General features: G+C 38.3%; 6 protein-coding genes across 10 annotated transcripts; 1 reads left to right on the plus strand and 5 right to left on the minus strand.

The window, feature by feature from the left end:
• Positions 1 to 7: 7 nt before the first annotated feature.
• On the minus strand, positions 8 to 2,913 carry LOC6731771 (heart- and neural crest derivatives-expressed protein 2). 2 transcript variants are annotated; one of them, XM_016178504.3, is made up of 4 exons: positions 2,634 to 2,866; positions 2,282 to 2,478; positions 1,877 to 2,032; positions 19 to 176 (listed from the first exon to the last, which is right to left on the minus strand). In XM_016178504.3, exons 1-4 carry the CDS (start codon positions 2,722 to 2,724, stop codon positions 96 to 98), a joined length of 525 nt encoding a protein of 174 aa, XP_016024465.1. In that variant the 5' UTR covers positions 2,725 to 2,866; the 3' UTR covers positions 19 to 95. The 2 variants fall into 2 exon arrangements, with proteins under 2 accessions (XP_039146915.1, XP_016024465.1); XM_039290981.2 differs by lacking the exon at positions 1,877 to 2,032 and having other exon boundaries at positions 8 to 176; positions 2,634 to 2,913.
• A 370-nt stretch (positions 2,914 to 3,283) lies between these two features.
• LOC6731772 (ubiquitin carboxyl-terminal hydrolase CYLD) lies at positions 3,284 to 7,281 on the minus strand. 4 transcript variants are annotated; one of them, XM_016178501.3, is made up of 11 exons: positions 7,154 to 7,281; positions 6,434 to 6,610; positions 6,171 to 6,379; positions 5,108 to 5,339; positions 4,834 to 5,009; positions 4,618 to 4,772; positions 4,340 to 4,558; positions 4,044 to 4,278; positions 3,844 to 3,985; positions 3,592 to 3,788; positions 3,284 to 3,529 (listed from the first exon to the last, which is right to left on the minus strand). In XM_016178501.3, the coding sequence occupies exons 2-11, from the start codon at positions 6,592 to 6,594 to the stop codon at positions 3,336 to 3,338; spliced, it is 1,920 nt and encodes a 639-aa protein (XP_016024467.1). In that variant the 5' UTR covers positions 6,595 to 6,610; positions 7,154 to 7,281; the 3' UTR covers positions 3,284 to 3,335. The 4 variants fall into 4 exon arrangements, with proteins under 4 accessions (XP_016024467.1, XP_039154597.1, XP_016024469.1 ...); XM_039298663.2 differs by having other exon boundaries at positions 7,088 to 7,266; XM_016178503.3 differs by having other exon boundaries at positions 7,084 to 7,266.
• A 103-nt stretch (positions 7,282 to 7,384) lies between these two features.
• Positions 7,385 to 9,459, minus strand: LOC27208838. Its single transcript, XM_016184392.3, has 2 exons — positions 9,354 to 9,459; positions 7,385 to 9,263 (listed from the first exon to the last, which is right to left on the minus strand). The coding sequence occupies exons 1-2, from the start codon at positions 9,363 to 9,365 to the stop codon at positions 7,626 to 7,628; spliced, it is 1,650 nt and encodes a 549-aa protein (XP_016024470.2). The 5' UTR covers positions 9,366 to 9,459; the 3' UTR covers positions 7,385 to 7,625.
• A 604-nt stretch (positions 9,460 to 10,063) lies between these two features.
• Positions 10,064 to 11,423, minus strand: LOC6731776 (outer mitochondrial transmembrane helix translocase). Its single transcript, XM_016178491.3, has 2 exons — positions 11,123 to 11,423; positions 10,064 to 11,066 (listed from the first exon to the last, which is right to left on the minus strand). The coding sequence occupies exons 1-2, from the start codon at positions 11,302 to 11,304 to the stop codon at positions 10,139 to 10,141; spliced, it is 1,110 nt and encodes a 369-aa protein (XP_016024471.1). The 5' UTR covers positions 11,305 to 11,423; the 3' UTR covers positions 10,064 to 10,138.
• An 88-nt stretch (positions 11,424 to 11,511) lies between these two features.
• LOC6731777 (phenoloxidase-activating factor 2) lies at positions 11,512 to 14,151 on the minus strand. The gene is made up of 4 exons (XM_016178490.3): positions 14,003 to 14,151; positions 12,628 to 12,985; positions 12,305 to 12,560; positions 11,512 to 12,216 (listed from the first exon to the last, which is right to left on the minus strand). Exons 2-4 carry the CDS (start codon positions 12,979 to 12,981, stop codon positions 11,609 to 11,611), a joined length of 1,218 nt encoding a protein of 405 aa, XP_016024472.1. The 5' UTR covers positions 12,982 to 12,985; positions 14,003 to 14,151; the 3' UTR covers positions 11,512 to 11,608.
• Positions 14,152 to 14,479: 328 nt separating this feature from the next.
• Positions 14,480 to 15,647, plus strand: LOC6731778 (ubiquitin thioesterase otubain-like). Its single transcript, XM_002078877.4, has 3 exons — positions 14,480 to 14,718; positions 14,793 to 15,092; positions 15,157 to 15,647. The coding sequence occupies exons 1-3, from the start codon at positions 14,644 to 14,646 to the stop codon at positions 15,568 to 15,570; spliced, it is 789 nt and encodes a 262-aa protein (XP_002078913.1). The 5' UTR covers positions 14,480 to 14,643; the 3' UTR covers positions 15,571 to 15,647.
• The last annotated feature ends 7 nt before the right edge of the window (positions 15,648 to 15,654 follow it).

Here is a 15,654-nt window from a genome sequence, read left to right on the forward strand (position 1 = left end):
GTTTATTTGTTTATTATTTTTCTTGTTGTTTTAAATATAGTTTATCAATATATATACATATATAGAATGAAATATTATTAATGCAAGTTATGGGTTTAATTGTGTTCTGGAATAAGTTCCGATGCCCAAACATCTTGTGGCCAACCCGTGCGGCCCTTGGTCGACAATGGAACATTCTGAAATATAAATTTTCATTATTAATTGGAACTAATAGATCATGTATTATGTACATACATGCATGATTGTACGAAAATCTTGTAATTGAATTTGTTAAATTATTTGCAAAACCATTAAAAGAATTGTAGAAGACGAAAATGTTCTTCATTTTTTGTTAATGGGATATAGGTATTTCTTTTATGTTTTTAGCTATATCCCAACCTTTTCACAATGTGACTCTACGGTTAAGAAGTTTATACTTTGCAAACCAATTTATGTTATCTAAATATCTAATAAAGTTAGTCCAAATATCTGCACAATTTTCAAAACTATGTCGAATTTGAGTACTTGACTGTTGGAAATTCGAATCGTGGATTTCAAAGCATTGCTTTTGAGTAACTCAATTTGTTTATACAGGTCATAGTTTTCTTTTTTTGTATACAACTTGTACCCACAAATAGACAATTAAGAAGTAAACAAAAATTTAACACGTGCACGGAAGTACTATGGAAACACTTTACTATTTTATTTAGAAATGTAGTTCACTTCCAATTGTTTGTGAGTCCCACATAAAGACAACATCCACATGCACTTTCACTGGGAAATAGTTCTTATCCATTTGTAAATTTAAGAACTAATGATAAGGGATATATTGGCGAATGTTTCCTTTACTTCTTTTTATCAATATCATTTATAAAAGCTATCTTTTTGAAATACTTAAACAAAGCTTACAAGTTCAATAACTTTCAGTAAAAAAAAAAGAATACTTCAAAACTTCAATATTTCCAAAAAGGCACTTAATTAATCAAACCCCTAATGGATTAAATGTTTCTGAAGCACCACTTAGACACTTGTCTTTTGTGTTCATATCTAAAACCAGATTGCCCTATTAAATAAATGTTCCCAGCCATTATTTCACCCCCATTTTGTGAAGGAGGCGGTTGGTTAGCATGGATTCTCAATTACGGATGCAGGCGTCTGCGGTTTATCACTTCCGAAATTGCACAATAAAGTACAACTTACAACTGGACCTGTGTACATATATTTCGAAACTCGATTTTTGAAGCTAAACATGGCACCGCACTTCCATTAGGAATATATCTACAATCAATCGAGTCTTTATCTGCGGATTACAAGGGGAATGGAATTACGCGTACGTATAGTTCCTATTTCTTTGAGGGAAAAACGTAAAATGCTCTTTTATAAAGTCAAGTGCTTTTGTTTCTTATAATAAACAAACAATTGAGATATCTGCAGAAAAGGGGGGAGAAAATATCTTGTGTACCATAAAAATACAAATTCCGAGCAGAGATCTCAAACGAAATAGAAAAGTAGAACTATAACTATATATCAATACAAAAAAAGCAAACAATACGCCCCTTATAGCGGGAACATTGTCTTTATCTAATATATCTTTGTACAACAAAAATTAGCCACCCTAGAAGGTTTTTGAAATAAATGTCAATTAGCTTATGGTATCTGAACTTATTTAAATAATCTACACCTTACTAACACATACAGTAAAAACAAAAAATATTTATAATAATTTTTATTTGAATGCATGGAGATAAAAAGGTATATAATTTTTATAAATTGTTATTCCGCCCCATAAGCTTAAATGCAAATTCAAGGCGATCAATTTGAATATATCTAGTGATTGGTTTGTTATTGAAATCATAAAATAGTATATAAGAAAACAAATTAATTGGGTTTCTCTTACTTGAATCTCTGATTTCAAACAGTGCTTCTTTTCGCTACAGATCTTTCGACTGACCGGCTTAAGTTCGGCTCGAAATCCGCCTTTTGGATCCTGATCTCCATCAAGAACATTAACTAAATAGTTTATGTACAATATGGCCAACTTCAGTGTTTTAATCTGTCAAGTAAGCCAAGCAAACAGTCACAAACTTAAAATTGTGTAAATAATTGATTTAGTTATTAAAAAACAGATTGTTCACTGGCTATTGTAACTTAATTCTTACCCAAAACGCCTAAACAAAGTAAAAATAGAATATAATTAACATTGATTTAAGTAGGAAACATTAAAAACTAAACCTTGTCTGCTTATCGATAAGCTACTATTTAACTATTATACTTAGGATGATATATCCGTCGGTGAAGTTACCTTTGATAATTTAGTATCTGTAGGAACGTTGGGAATCTTTTCTCGCAGATAGGAAAACGCATTGTTTATGCTCTGGGTTCGCCTTCTCTCCTTTTTGTTAGCTGTATTACGTTTCTTAACAATCCGAGTATTCGAAGTTGGCACATAACCTAGGTGACTTGTGTTATATATCTGTTGCTGAACTTGACTTTCGGAGTCTGAAATTATTGGCAAATATATTCATTATTTTCCATAGACACGAAAATATAAAATAAAAGTTGTTTTTGAACTAGAATTTAAGTTGGTATCACAAATCACTGTCCCAATTTTATTAAAATAACAACGTAGTAAGATGAATGATTTAAACATTTACGTTTCATGTCGAACATGTTGGAAGTATTATAAATTGAGTTATAATACATGGTTGAGTATTCGCACGCCAAGACAACGGAATTTTTAAACATTTTCTAATTTAACGTAATTGAATTCAAATCCAATTCGCGGCTTAAGATCGACATTTTCGCAGATAGTGCGGTGCACATAAAACTCGTCTTTGGTGTCTGGCAAGTAACTGAAAAACTTTTTCACTTGTTTAGTGAATCTGCGCCGTCGAGTGAACAGCATCTGGATATCCTCCCTCCAAATCCACCAATCGCAATCGCCGCCGTTTTGCGTCGACCAATGGAGGGCACTTCAAGATATGTATGTATGTAACACCGTGTATGTGCATACATCCATATATATCCGGAATATGAACTGCCTTTCATGGTCTAGTGATCCGTAGTTCTGTAGATTGTTCAGTCCTGTTTCTGAAGTCACCCTGAACACTTCTCCTAAAAATTTTTTGTAAAATATATATAAGTAAACTTGGTACTTGCTATATTAGTTATATCTTTTTATATCTTTGTTTTTCTCCTGTTATATAAGTAAATGCTACCTAGAATTTACCTGTCCTAAATATCATAAAACATATATTTTTGACATTCCACTAACCATCAATAGGCACAATATCCATTTCACATGTGATTTTTACAAAAATTTTATTGCGTTCATTTAATTTATTGATAAATTTGCTCTAATGGTACATCATTATATCTGTGCTTTGGTACAGACACATATAGGCATCGCAAAAAATACGCTTGGCGTGTTCAGGTAATACTTTATCGTTCGTTGAAGTTTCATTTATAGATCGTGCGCCTTCTTCCGAGAGCCACTGTGTTAATTCTGGAACACACGTAATTTCAGGTATATTGTATCCATTCTGTTCGCCTGAAATAGTATTTGTTTAAGTATAAGAAACTAGTAAGGTCAAAAACTAAGTTTTAGCTTGCCTTTTCGATCAGCCATTGAATCGAAGAAACACCATGGAGCATCAGGTCCGGATCCAGACTTGACAAATGCCACGTAGTGAGATGTTTCTATGCAAACGACTGCGAATAACTCCATGTACAATCGCGGGACAACCATGTGCTCCGCCATGATTTTAAATTCCTTCGGACTATAAATCTTCTTCGACACATGATTCGTTCTGAAAGATAGGTTTTTAGTTGCTATTTCTTTATTTATCTATCAAGATAGCAGACCTTTTGATGTGACTGTGAAATGTCTTGAGACATTTTGGACAAAAGGCGGTGCACTCCAGTCCTGATCCAGCCTGCAAGCTGCCAAAGCAATCCCGGCACTCGTATTCAGCTAGTTTGCCACAAAGTGAGCACTGTCGAGGAGCTGCAAGTTGAATTTTGTTAAGATTCGAAATGCAAATCGTTATATTGCGAACACCTACAATTTTCAATTATGTCTGTGACATCGAGAACCTGAGATGGCAATATCCTTGGATACATCTTGTAGTTCTTTCCGAAACGAGGCATTTGTATGATGAAACAAGAAGGAACCTCCTTTAGTTTTATATCCGATGAGTGGAAGCTTTGCTCAAACAGTTGCTGCACACTCGGTAATGTTAACTTCTCATCCTTCTCCACAAATAGTTGGTAAAAATAAGAATCTTGTCCCGAGCTTAGCTAAAAAAACATTTAAATTATTTAGTATAAACATCTATGCGACAATGAGTACAATAAGCACCTTTAGAAACGGTTCAACTCGCATAATTTGTGAGAGCAAACTATTTAGGAACTCTTCAGGATCCTTTTCCTCGCAGGTGAGACCGCTGACCGAACTTAGCTGATCTAGGAGCTCGCGCAGTTTCATCACACGATCGGATCGAACGAAAACGTTTTTTCGCAATGGATTGACGATCTCATCGCGCAGAACCTTCTGAACCTCACTGTAATTTCGAATATCCTGTCGAAAATAAAATAATTTGTAATTAGTTAGCTGTGCAGACAAATTGAATAACTTACTTGTGGGCCCGGACGTCTGTACAGAATTGAATCGAAAACACTGGTGAAAGTGAACATGGAAAATAGAGTTGCATCAAGGTAGCAGGAATTATGGTGTCCTTGTATTCCTTTAAACTTTCCACATATGCTTGCAAGCTCATCGGAATTGTGTATTTCTGAAAAACAAATAGCTGCATAAAATCCTTTCCTTTATTAAAATGGTTATTGTTACCTTACCTAATGGCGGTATCGAACCATAAATGGCAGGACACTCAGCGACACCAAATTTCTTTGCGTGATTACTAGAAACTCTGTTTGCAGAAATGGTATTATCTACATCAGCAAATCGCCGGTCAGCGGTGCATCTGTTGGCTGGTACAAAAATAGCTCGACCATCATGGCAAGTAAATAAGCTAAAACAAAGCACAACACAGAAGATAGTTTTCAGTTAAGAGTTTTTCTTGTATGAGTACCTATTTATGTGTTTTAAATGTTTATAAGTATAACATACCGTACGCCATTGTGTCTCCCATCCGATGCCACAACATTTTTCAAGTTGGATTCGTCTTCTACCTCGATTCCGACGAGTACGTTTTTTTGAGGGCCAGGCGGTATACCTATCCATCTTACAACGCCATATAGATCTTCACATAGTCCAGGATTTGAGACTTCGACGAGGGAACCAATCGCTAGCTCGGTACCAGGTATTTCAATTAGAGGTTGGTAATCAGCGATTGTAAAACCTAGGACAAAAAATATAAATTTTGATTTCTTGGAAAATCAAGGGAAAAATAGCGGAACGGTTTCATAATAGATCATACCCAGTTCTTCGGGCAATAAACTTGGTGAATAAAATTCTAGCACTGTTAATGGAATATTATTGTGGATATCCGAGTCAGAAGACAATTTTTGTTGGTATATATTCATTTTTGAAAGACGCACACCACAATTTCAATTTCTTCTTTAATTTTTTCTGATTTTTCAGCAATAGAGAACTTTGAGAAAGTGCAGAACAAATAAAACTCCTCGACAAACTGCATATATCAACTCAGAGAACTGGCGTTTTACGTGAACGTAAATAGAATATATGTATGTGTTCTTATGTATTTGGCCGGCGTTCTATAAATAAATATACGTTTTCATTCCGTTGTCTTTTGCAAGGAAGCAAAGTGAATACAATTCTTACAACAACTGTAACGTATCGACAATAACAGATTCAAAAACAGTGAACGATATATTAGAAAGGGGCGACTATTACATACCTGTTACTCACATAAAAGAAGTGCGAAAGAATTGGAAATATGCAAGCAGCAGATGGAGTGCTGTAGCAGGCAGAACTTGAATGTTAGCAAGCAGTACAGCGACTGCTTGAGAGACTCTACTAAATTGAACTAGCTTTTACAGTTCCCGATATCTTTATATCTATATATTTATACGGACGGACAGGATTAAGTGGGCCTGATCAAGAATGTTTCGGGTTGGAACAGATTTCTTCCTCAGTTCTTAATAATGCTATATTTTGAAATTATTAATTGATTTAATATATTAATGGAAATTTCGTATAATAAACTTACGTAAAGGTTCCTCTGGCTCTATTTTTAATATTGGAGAGGCTGGTTTTAAAATTAAGTCTTCAGAATTACTAGGATCCGTTTTACTTTTGTTGTTTAAGATCATTGCAGCTGGTCCCGCTCGTTTTGGCCAATTTGTGCCCAAAATGTCTGCCAAGTCCACATCCTCAAGATGCTGATTATCGACGGCACTATGGTTGACATCGGTGTTTCTAAAAATCGTTAAGTATTAGCTTTAAATGAATTGAAAAAATTAAACTACTTACTTTAAAATTCCGTTTTTTCTGTTAGGAATCTTTTTTGGGTAAACATGGGTCTTGTGCTCGCTCTCGTTGGATACTTCATAGTTTTCCAGGGAATCCCCGAATCTATTTGTTATGGTCAGCTTTTTTTCTTTTTCTGCTTCATAATCGGGTTTGGAATTCATTATTTCCAACTAAAGGCTGTAATAACATTTGCATTAGTAATTAAATAAAAATGGTATAAAAATGCACTGGTCATAATTGGCATTTAAAAAAAATAAGGAGCATGATTCATATATTTGACAGAGAGTATTCTATAGTCGAGTTAAGACTGGTAAAACGAAATCATCAATGATACTCGATGTAACGGATTCTGTTTGTAACTAACTGACTTCGTTTGCAATCGCTTACATACATATGTATGTATGCACGTAAGTATGTAAGAGACATCAGGTTGCTGTAACAGTAGTTCAATAAACATTCCGATATTTTTACACTTATTTCAATATTGCATTAAATATTTCTTTGCCAATGAGGACTGCACAGAACAAGTAACAGGGAATACATGCATAACAATCACAATTCGTTAGCAATTTTTCCCTTATTGATAAAAACAATGACACACAACAATCGCCACTACATCGGTTTACTAATATTGCTGTTCACTGAAATACCAAATGCCGAATTAATTTTTTAGCGCAACCCTATTTAACTTTCAATACAAAACACATAAATTGAACTAACAAATAAAAAGGTGCTTATATGCTTGACTTTTGTTTAGTATTTATAAAGTTTGTGTCTTTTAGAATGCGATTGGAATGAATTCTGGATATCGTTATCGATTTTGCCGCAATCGACCATTGTTGGGGGTATTCCTTAAAAAAAAAAATACAATACAGTCTAAAAAAAGTAATACCGGCATAAAAACGGTTTTATTATTTAGAATATGTAACAGTATATTATAATTAATTTCTTGTTACTTGTTAGGCTTAGTAGTTTTATTGCTTATGAATGTGGGTTTCGATTTATCATAAACTTGTAACAACAAACAAAATAAACATTTTAGTATATTCTATTATGCATTATATTTTATATTAAGCGACTTATTTTTAGCAGTTTTTTTTATTATTGTGGTGAAAAAGTCTTTTAAAAGTCTGGCAGGTATATGATAGTTTCTCTGAATAGGATTAATTACTCTAAACATTTGATTAGATTATCACTTTTGAGCAGCTTCTGCTGAAGGGGATTGGATTGGCAGTTCCACATGTATTGGACTTTGGAAGGCCATTGGTTGGAGTTGTACAAACTGAAATGGTATAGAGAATGGCATACCGCGATAGGCGTTAGCCGATTCCTGTGGACTTAGGTCTACGTTGGAGCTATTAACGAAATCTGGAGCAGAGTTGGCGGTCTCCAAATCCTTTCCAGTGATATTGAAAGGAGTAGGGGGACCGACGAGTTTCAGGGAAACCCCATCCCGTCCAGGAGAAGTCGATTCAATGCTAGTTTTGGGTACGTATTCCTGGTTATACTGCGATTCAAAACTACTTTTCGTTACGTAATCGTGCTTAAATTGAGGATCAATACTACTTTTCGTTATGTAATCGGGCTTGAATTGAGGATCAATACTACTTTTCGTCACGTAATCGTGCTTAAATTGAGGATCAATAGTACTTTTCGTCACGTACTCGTGTTTAAACTGCTGATCGGGAGTACTTTTCGTTGCGTAATCATGCTTTAACTGTGTGGGCACGGAGCTTTGATAGTCCTCCATCCTCGGAGGATGATCCAATTCCCTAGATTTGTATATCCTGTTGTAGTAGTTTGACGAAGGAAGGCTGGATGGTTCGTGTTCTCTGGGCGGTGGATGATCCATTTCCATGTTGAATTTGAACTCCTCGCCGCGGGGATAACTTTCGTAGATTGAAGATGACTCAAACTTATATGGCTCGCTGGAGCGAATGTAAACGGGAACCTTTCGTTCTACCTCAACCTTATAGGGCACTGGTACCTTCTTCTCGAGATGAACTGGCACCTTTATTTCGACCGGATACGGGACAGTCCGGAGCACAGGATACGGTTTCGGTACGTGGACTATTTTCTCAATTATCTTTTCGACCACATATGGTTTGGGCACTTGGACTGGCTTCGGGATGTGAATCACCTTTTCCACTATCTTTTCGATGGGCACGTGCACTATTTTCTCAACCGTAACATTCACGAGCTTGGGCACATGTACGATCTTCTCGACAATTTTCTCGATGGGCACATGGACGACCTTTTCCACGGGATAAGGTTGTGGCACCGTTTTGATCAGCTCCTTGATGTGGTTGTGATGATGATGGTGATGGTGGTGCTTGATTTTCACCTTCATCCGCTTCGCATCCTTCTTTCCCGACTGCTCGACATGTTCGTGCAGGATCGCTTGTGTTCCGACCTGCTCGGATGCCTGGTACTGACCATCGTCCTCATCGATATGCTCGTGGATCTCTTCGAATGTATGATAATGCCTACTTTCCGTACTCTCATCCGAATAATGGGGACTCACATTTTTTCTTCGAGCACCAGAAGGCTTATATTTCAGTTTATGCCTCGTAATTTTATCGCCTTGTTTTTGATAGTTTTTCACGCCGCGTCTCAAAGTCACATTGCGTTCAGTTTCCCGATTATAATGTTGCAGATCCAGCTTTTCCGGTCTTCTTCCGCTATTGTGAGTAGATCCTTTTCCGTATTCAGGATAGCTCCACTCACCACTTTCGACACTACTGGTTTTATTCACAGCATAGGAATTACTGTGTGCAGTACTTCCAATAATTATTAAGGTTATGAAAAGGTATCCAGGAATCAAAGTTAACTGAAATAGAAAGGATGCGTGCAAATGAAGTATGTAGATGTAGATACAAGATATCTCCTATCAAAAAGACAAATTGGGAAAATAGCTTACCAATGGGTTCATTTTTTGAAAAGTATATAGTCTCGCTTGGATTTGAAGTGGTTTAATCAACGCCTTCAACAGAAATGATTTGAGCCAATCGAAGAAAGTATTTATATGAGCACGAAACATAACTAAAATGTGGAGAAGGAAATTTCTTAGCTTGAAGTTTGTACACTCTATACATTTCATTATTAAAAAATTATACAAAAACATCATTAACTAAATTGCTTTGGTTTGATTATTTAAAATGTATATTTTGAGCCAAAATACAAGACTCGCATAAATTTTTATTATACCTACATTTAAATTTTAAGTACTAGTTTGACGATTGAAATGCCGTCAGAAATAAACCACCTTTTTAAAAGAGAATAAAACTGCACAAGTTTACTTATATTTTTTTTACGATTGAAAGCCCACGGTCGCGTGACGCAAGTTGTGCGTGTGTGTGTGTGTTTGAAGATGTGTACAAGTGCAATATCTTTATAAATGTTTGAAATTTCTCTAGGTGAATATTTCACAGAAGCCCGTAAATGTAATAATTAAAGTGCATTGAGCTTCACTTTAAGGAAATGCTATGGATTGTGTAATTTCCTGCTGTATCCGTTGCTGTTTTCAAGACTACCAAAACTACGTTTTCCGGATACCCATTTAGGATGGCAGAGAACAGGGTTAATTAACGCAACCTTTTCCACGACGAGCACATAACATTGGAGCTCCTCTCGAAAGGCAAATAAAAAGTTTATTATACAAATTTAAGTTGGATATATCGGGTGCTTGAATAAACAATAGTCAGCTTAATCTAATTCGATTCTATTCTCTAAGAATAGGCTGCCCGTGTGCATCTTTGATTCCTTAATTTTTAAGTGCGAGCCCAGCAAATCGTCCATGGTGATGCGGACGTTGTTGCGATCCAGCGCTGCAGCTGACGGATCTCTGGACGTGATGAGCTGCCTCATTCGGTAAACTGAAGCATTCCGGCACATTTCCCGCAGGTCTGAGCCCGAGAAGCCATTTGTGAGCTTGGACAAGCGATTCAAGTCGACATCCTGACTTACCTCCTCCGATTGGAGGATCAGCTTCAGGATGTCTTTTCTTTGGGTCTCCGAGGGCAGACTAATGTGGAATTGGGCTGGCATGCGGCGCACAATGGCCTTGTCTAGATCCTGCGGCCTGTTCGTGGCACCCATCACAATCACCGTCGAGTTGGAGTTCGTGCTGAGGCCATCCCACAGCATCATAAACTGGGTCTTCATCATGGCGGTGGCCTCGTGGTCGTTCATGTTTCGCGATCGCAAAAATGAGTCTATTTCGTCAATAAAAATAATGCATGGCTCGATTCGCGATGCAAGCGAGAAGACAGCAGAAGTCAATTTCTGGGATTCCCCATACCACTTGTCGGTAAGAATGGCGACGTCCAAGTTGATAAAGCGCATTCCCGCCTCTTTTGCCGTCGCCTTCGCTATCAGCGTCTTTCCACAGCCCGGCGGCCCATGGAGCAGGACGCCTTTGGGCGCCTGCCACAGCTTCGAATGCTTGAAGAGATCCTTGTGCTGGATCGGCAGCACCACCGATTCCCGGAGCTCCTGAATAACTGCATCCAGACCGGCGATATCGGCCCAACTGACTGTTATGTCGGCGGGAACAACAAGATGTGACGCAATCATAAGCTCGTAGTCGCTAAACTCTTGCCCTTTTAGCCTGAAGCCCTCCTGCTCGGCCAGCCTGCATGGAAAAGGTTAACACATGTACAAGATATTCTATATGAGTCTAATAGAAACCTCTTTAGCTGCTCCTCAGCCAGAATTTTGGCCTTTTTCTTGTTTTTACTGGTCGGATCCATCTGGTTCATCATCCATTTCACCGAATAATATGTGATCAGCGAGGCCACAGACAGGCGAACCAGTACCTGGAATATCTGCCCCTTGCTTAGCTCCGCTCCGCCCAGACCGAAGTTGTCCATGTCTCTGTAGATATTCAATTCAAAGCAAATACGTTTGCTTGCACGAATCTAATCTTTCTTGTTCTTATTCCCCATGCACACAGACGCCAGTGTGACCAGGTGCGGCAAATTAAATTGACATCAACAAGCTCAAACGTACTGCCAACTCAATTCAATTTTTGTAAGCCTGTTCCTTTTTCACAGTTCCCAGAATAAAAAAGATTGTTTTTTAACTTTTGAGTATTAACATATTGGGCATATATTAAGTAAGAGCAATCTGAAGTATGAAGATTTAAACCCGCAAATTCAAGTGACAATTTTGCTCTTAGGGTGTATAGTGCCTGGGGTCAATACTCCAAATCTTCAATTTGGCGTCGATCCACGGACGTAGCTTAGCCACGCTGGCGTACACTCCGGGAATGTTCTCCTCGCCGCATCCGATGCCCCAGGCAACGATGCCGGCGGACTTGAAGCGGTTCTTCTGGCCAGCAATTGGACACACCAGCGGGGAACCACCATCGCCCTTGCAGGTGTCCTTGTCCTTCTCACCGCCGGCGCAAATGAAGCTGTCATGCAGAATGAAATGCCTGCCGAGGCGAGTTTCGCGCAGATTTTTCTCGCACTGCTGCTCGGGCACCACGGGCATGTCGACCTTCTTCAGGATAACCTGGTATTCCCCATCCTTGCCGAACTTGTTCTTGCCCCAGCCGGTGGCATAGCAGCGATCGAAATCGAATTTATCACCCACATTGGGCAGGCAAACCGTCTGGATGTTCTCCTGGAGGGTGAATGGACTTTCCAACAGCATGACAGCCACATCGTTAAAGAGTGATCCCTTGCTGAACTGCTCATGGTAGATTATTTCCTTGACATATCGGTCCTCGTGCGGTCTGATCTCAGTCTGCGTTTGCGTATCCCATTCGCCAGCTCTCACTTAAAGTTAAAGTTTATTTAAGTATATAAGTTTAATTAGATTTATACATATATGTATTTCATAGGTTGCGTAGATAGATGTACTTACCAACAATGCTACTGGGCTGTTTGTTGTGAACGCAATGCGCCGCGGTCAAAACCACATTGGGAGCTATCAAAGCTCCTCCACACTCGTACAGGTTGAGGTTGCCTTCTTCACGGAGAATGGCCAGCATCCAGGGGAATTCTCCGAACTCGGCCTCCTGGTTGACAGCTCCAGTGATCTTAAAGCCAACACCGTTGGGATTCTGGTAACCGCAGCCTTCGGGATGATCAGGCTTGTAATCGATAATCGAATCTTTTCTCTTTACAAATAAAATAAGTGTTTAATTTTAGTAATCAGAGCCTTTCTTATAGGTATGTATGTGTTACCTTGTTGGACACATCACAGCACAGATCCAAGTAGTTCTTGCAGTCGGAGTCCGTATTAATTCGAATGTCTATGATACCATCGCCACTGGTGTTAATCGTATTATTGGCGCACAACCAGCGAGGAACACACTCCTTTTGATCGCCACAGGACTGATACTGGGCTGAACCGGATCCTCCGTTTCCGGATCCCGTACTACCAGAATCCTTGGGGATCACCGCCGGAGGGGGAGTGGATGATGCTTTGGGTGTTTCGTCCGTTTTAAATATGTCCGATATCAATTTATCCAAGGAAGAGTCCTGGGCTCCACAGGAAAATATGCACAGGCATATTACTAGGCAATTTAGTAATATCATATTCCTGGAAAGCAAAATTGAATCGTGCTCTTTATTCGTTTTGCATATTGTTTTAAGCAAACATAATTAAGGTCAGAAAGCTCACTTATTCGAGGAAAGAGATGAAGACAAGGTAAGCAAGTAAAGCTCGAGTATTGGTGATACAACTACGATTGTTATTGCTGGAATATCGCACTTAAGCCGGAAAATGGTAAATGTAATTCCCCCAAAACAGAGTGACACATTTAAACGAAAGGGAGATGCGGATACGAATACGTTTATGTTTATGCGGCGAACAATTAACCTAATTATCTTTAGAATTTATTGTCTTATCAGTGAGGCTTTGCTTTCTTTTTTGAATACTAAAATTCGGAGCAAATATATATGTACGTATTGTTTCTTTTAGATTGGCTCATTATCATTCCTGATTGCTTTTTTGTTTAAATATGACTTTTGGCGATAAGAAATGCTAGTGTATTGCGGTGGGTCAATTTTCGCTGTCAATAAAAACAAAGCATTACTTTAAAACACATAAATAGTTTCGTATGTGTAAGTGCACTTCAGCCATTTTTCGCAAGAATAAAATGATGCCCTAATAATAAGTTATAACACAATAATTAATTGGCATTTACACACAAAGGTTCACCATTATTGCTAACAATATGTTCCTTGCAAATAAAATAGGGTAAAAACTGGTTTTAGTTTCAAGTAAACTTAGCATTATACAATGCTTCTCCATTAACATATATACGTGTATTCCCATTGGCTCTGATTTGTGCTCATAAAAGTACGTGAGGAGGAGATATTTTGTACACTTTATTCATTGAACTTTAACATCTTTTAGATTGATTAAAATGCTAAATACACACACATGTGCATACATATATGGATGAAAAATGTATTGTAGATGTTACAGAACATAGAAAGCACTGAAAAGATTGAACTCTTGCAGATATCCACTTAACTGAACTACAAATTTTCATTAAATTGAATTAAGTTCAATTTTAGTTAGTATAAATTATACTCTATTAGTAAGACTTACTTAATTTATTAAAGTAGCGCAACGTTCGCTGAGCAATGAAGAAAACACTCAACTGAATTGATTTCTTATTCAATCTTAAGTCCGAGCCGATGATCTTCTGACGAGAAGCTTTAAAAGCTGGTTCCAATTGAAGTTCCCAGCCTACGTATTACACAGCGGAAAACCAGTTCAAAGTTTATATGTTTTATTAAAATTATGTGCGTATATTTGAAATATGAAACAGTTTAAAAGGTACCTAAACTTTAGCGTGTTTCTATGATGCGATTTTAAATATTTTATGTTACATTAATGAAATTTAAATACTATTTCGCAAATACTTTTCCGCAATATATAGTTTAATATATTATATATGGTTAGATAAAAGATTTAATATGTTCCCATAGTTTTTACTATTTATTAATTTATTTTTATTCTCGAGCCATTCGGAGGAACAACCGGAATTGAAACCCGATAACGATAGCTGTGCGATAAAATCGAAAGCATCAGTGTGTCCGTGAGTTTCGCCTCTAGACCTGTGTGTGTGACATTTGATGCGCCTACACATACATATGATGAACAGGAATTCTTTTTAGTTCATCAAATGAATACAAAGTAAAGTAAATTCAAAGGAAGCGCCGCAATTGTTCAGTATTCAGAGAAACATGGAGCCGTTTACCCATAACGATGGCAATCGCGACGAGCTAATAATTCAGCAGAAACGGGATATTGAAAAAGAGGTGAGTCTGCAGAAATACTTACACACAATAGCGACAATGAACCGAGAAATAATGCCGAATTTCAAAAATTACAGATCAGCGACACAACTCCCTTGATCAGCGAGCAGTTGCCACTCACCTGTTTGTACGCGGAGTACAGTGGCGACGAGATCTTCACCGCCAAGATTCAGGATCTGTCCAAAAAGTACAAGTTCATTCGCCGCACCCGCCCCGATGGCAATTGTTTCTTCAGAGCCTTCGCCTACTCCTACTTAGAGTACTTGATCTCAAACAACAGTGCCTACCAGGAGTTCAAAAAGCTGGCCGAGGAGTCCAAGGAGAAGCTCGTTCAGCTGGGATTTCCCAGTTTTACATTGGAGGACTTTCACGAAACGGTATGTTTAGCCGCACAAATGCAAAACGAATTCCCTATGCTAATGCCGCATTTTGTATGTTCAGTTTATGGAAGTCATCCAGCGTGTTAGTCCCGACAATGCAGGTGGACACAGCACGGTCCAGGATGAGTTGCACAAGATCTTCAATGAGCAGGGATACTCCGACTACGTGGTGGTTTACCTACGTTTGATTACCTCGGGAAAACTGCAGGAGGAGGCCGACTTTTACCAAAATTTCATCGAAGGCGACCTCACCATTGAGGCGTTCCGCCATCTGGAAGTGGAACCGATGTACAAGGAATCGGATCACATCCACATCATCGCGCTCTGCACCGCCCTCGGCGCTGGAGTTCGTGTCGAGTACTTGGACCGTGGCGAGGGTGGGACTGTGAAGGCCCACGACTTCCCCGAGGGAAGCGAGCCCCGAATTTACCTGATATATCGACCAGGCCACTACGATATACTGTATCCAAATTGAATTGCTCTCAATAGTTTCTAGATTACGAAACGATTTATGTATATAAGATGTATAATAAACTACCATTTATTTGCATATATGGTG

This window comes from Drosophila simulans, chromosome 2L (assembly GCF_016746395.2).
Source record: "Drosophila simulans strain w501 chromosome 2L, Prin_Dsim_3.1, whole genome shotgun sequence".
NCBI classification, from domain to species: Eukaryota; Metazoa; Arthropoda; class Insecta; order Diptera; family Drosophilidae; genus Drosophila; species Drosophila simulans.

What these genes read in the sequence shown, in the direction of transcription:
- LOC6731778 (XM_002078877.4), top strand. Translation starts at nt 14,644, where the DNA reads ATGGAGCCGTTTACCCATAACGATGGCAATCGCGACGAGCTAATAATT. An exon ending in AACGGGATATTGAAAAAGAG is followed by an intron (nt 14,719 to 14,792) that starts GTGAGTCTGCAG and finishes CAAAAATTACAG; the next exon opens with ATCAGCGACACAACTCCCTT. An exon ending in TGGAGGACTTTCACGAAACG is followed by an intron (nt 15,093 to 15,156) that starts GTATGTTTAGCC and finishes TTGTATGTTCAG; the next exon opens with TTTATGGAAGTCATCCAGCG.
- LOC6731772 (XM_016178501.3), bottom strand. Translation starts at nt 6,594, where the DNA reads ATGAATTCCAAACCCGATTATGAAGCAGAAAAAGAAAAAAAGCTGACC. An exon ending in CACAGACATAATTGAAAATT is followed by an intron (nt 3,986 to 4,043) that starts GTAGGTGTTCGC and finishes TTCAACTTGCAG; the next exon opens with CTCCTCGACAGTGCTCACTT. An exon ending in TTCAATGGCTGATCGAAAAG is followed by an intron (nt 3,530 to 3,591) that starts GCAAGCTAAAAC and finishes ATACTATTTCAG; the next exon opens with GCGAACAGAATGGATACAAT.
- LOC6731776 (XM_016178491.3), bottom strand. Translation starts at nt 11,304, where the DNA reads ATGGACAACTTCGGTCTGGGCGGAGCGGAGCTAAGCAAGGGGCAGATA. An exon ending in GCTGAGGAGCAGCTAAAGAG is followed by an intron (nt 11,067 to 11,122) that starts GTTTCTATTAGA and finishes TTTTCCATGCAG; the next exon opens with GCTGGCCGAGCAGGAGGGCT.
- LOC6731777 (XM_016178490.3), bottom strand. Translation starts at nt 12,981, where the DNA reads ATGATATTACTAAATTGCCTAGTAATATGCCTGTGCATATTTTCCTGT. An exon ending in GCTGTGATGTGTCCAACAAG is followed by an intron (nt 12,561 to 12,627) that starts GTAACACATACA and finishes TTATTTGTAAAG; the next exon opens with AGAAAAGATTCGATTATCGA. An exon ending in ACAGCCCAGTAGCATTGTTG is followed by an intron (nt 12,217 to 12,304) that starts GTAAGTACATCT and finishes TTTAACTTTAAG; the next exon opens with TGAGAGCTGGCGAATGGGAT.
- LOC6731771 (XM_016178504.3), bottom strand. Translation starts at nt 2,724, where the DNA reads ATGTTTAAAAATTCCGTTGTCTTGGCGTGCGAATACTCAACCATGTAT. An exon ending in CAACATGTTCGACATGAAAC is followed by an intron (nt 2,479 to 2,633) that starts GTAAATGTTTAA and finishes CAATAATTTCAG; the next exon opens with ACTCCGAAAGTCAAGTTCAG. An exon ending in GTTTGAAATCAGAGATTCAA is followed by an intron (nt 177 to 1,876) that starts GTAAGAGAAACC and finishes TTTATATTTCAG; the next exon opens with AATGTTCCATTGTCGACCAA.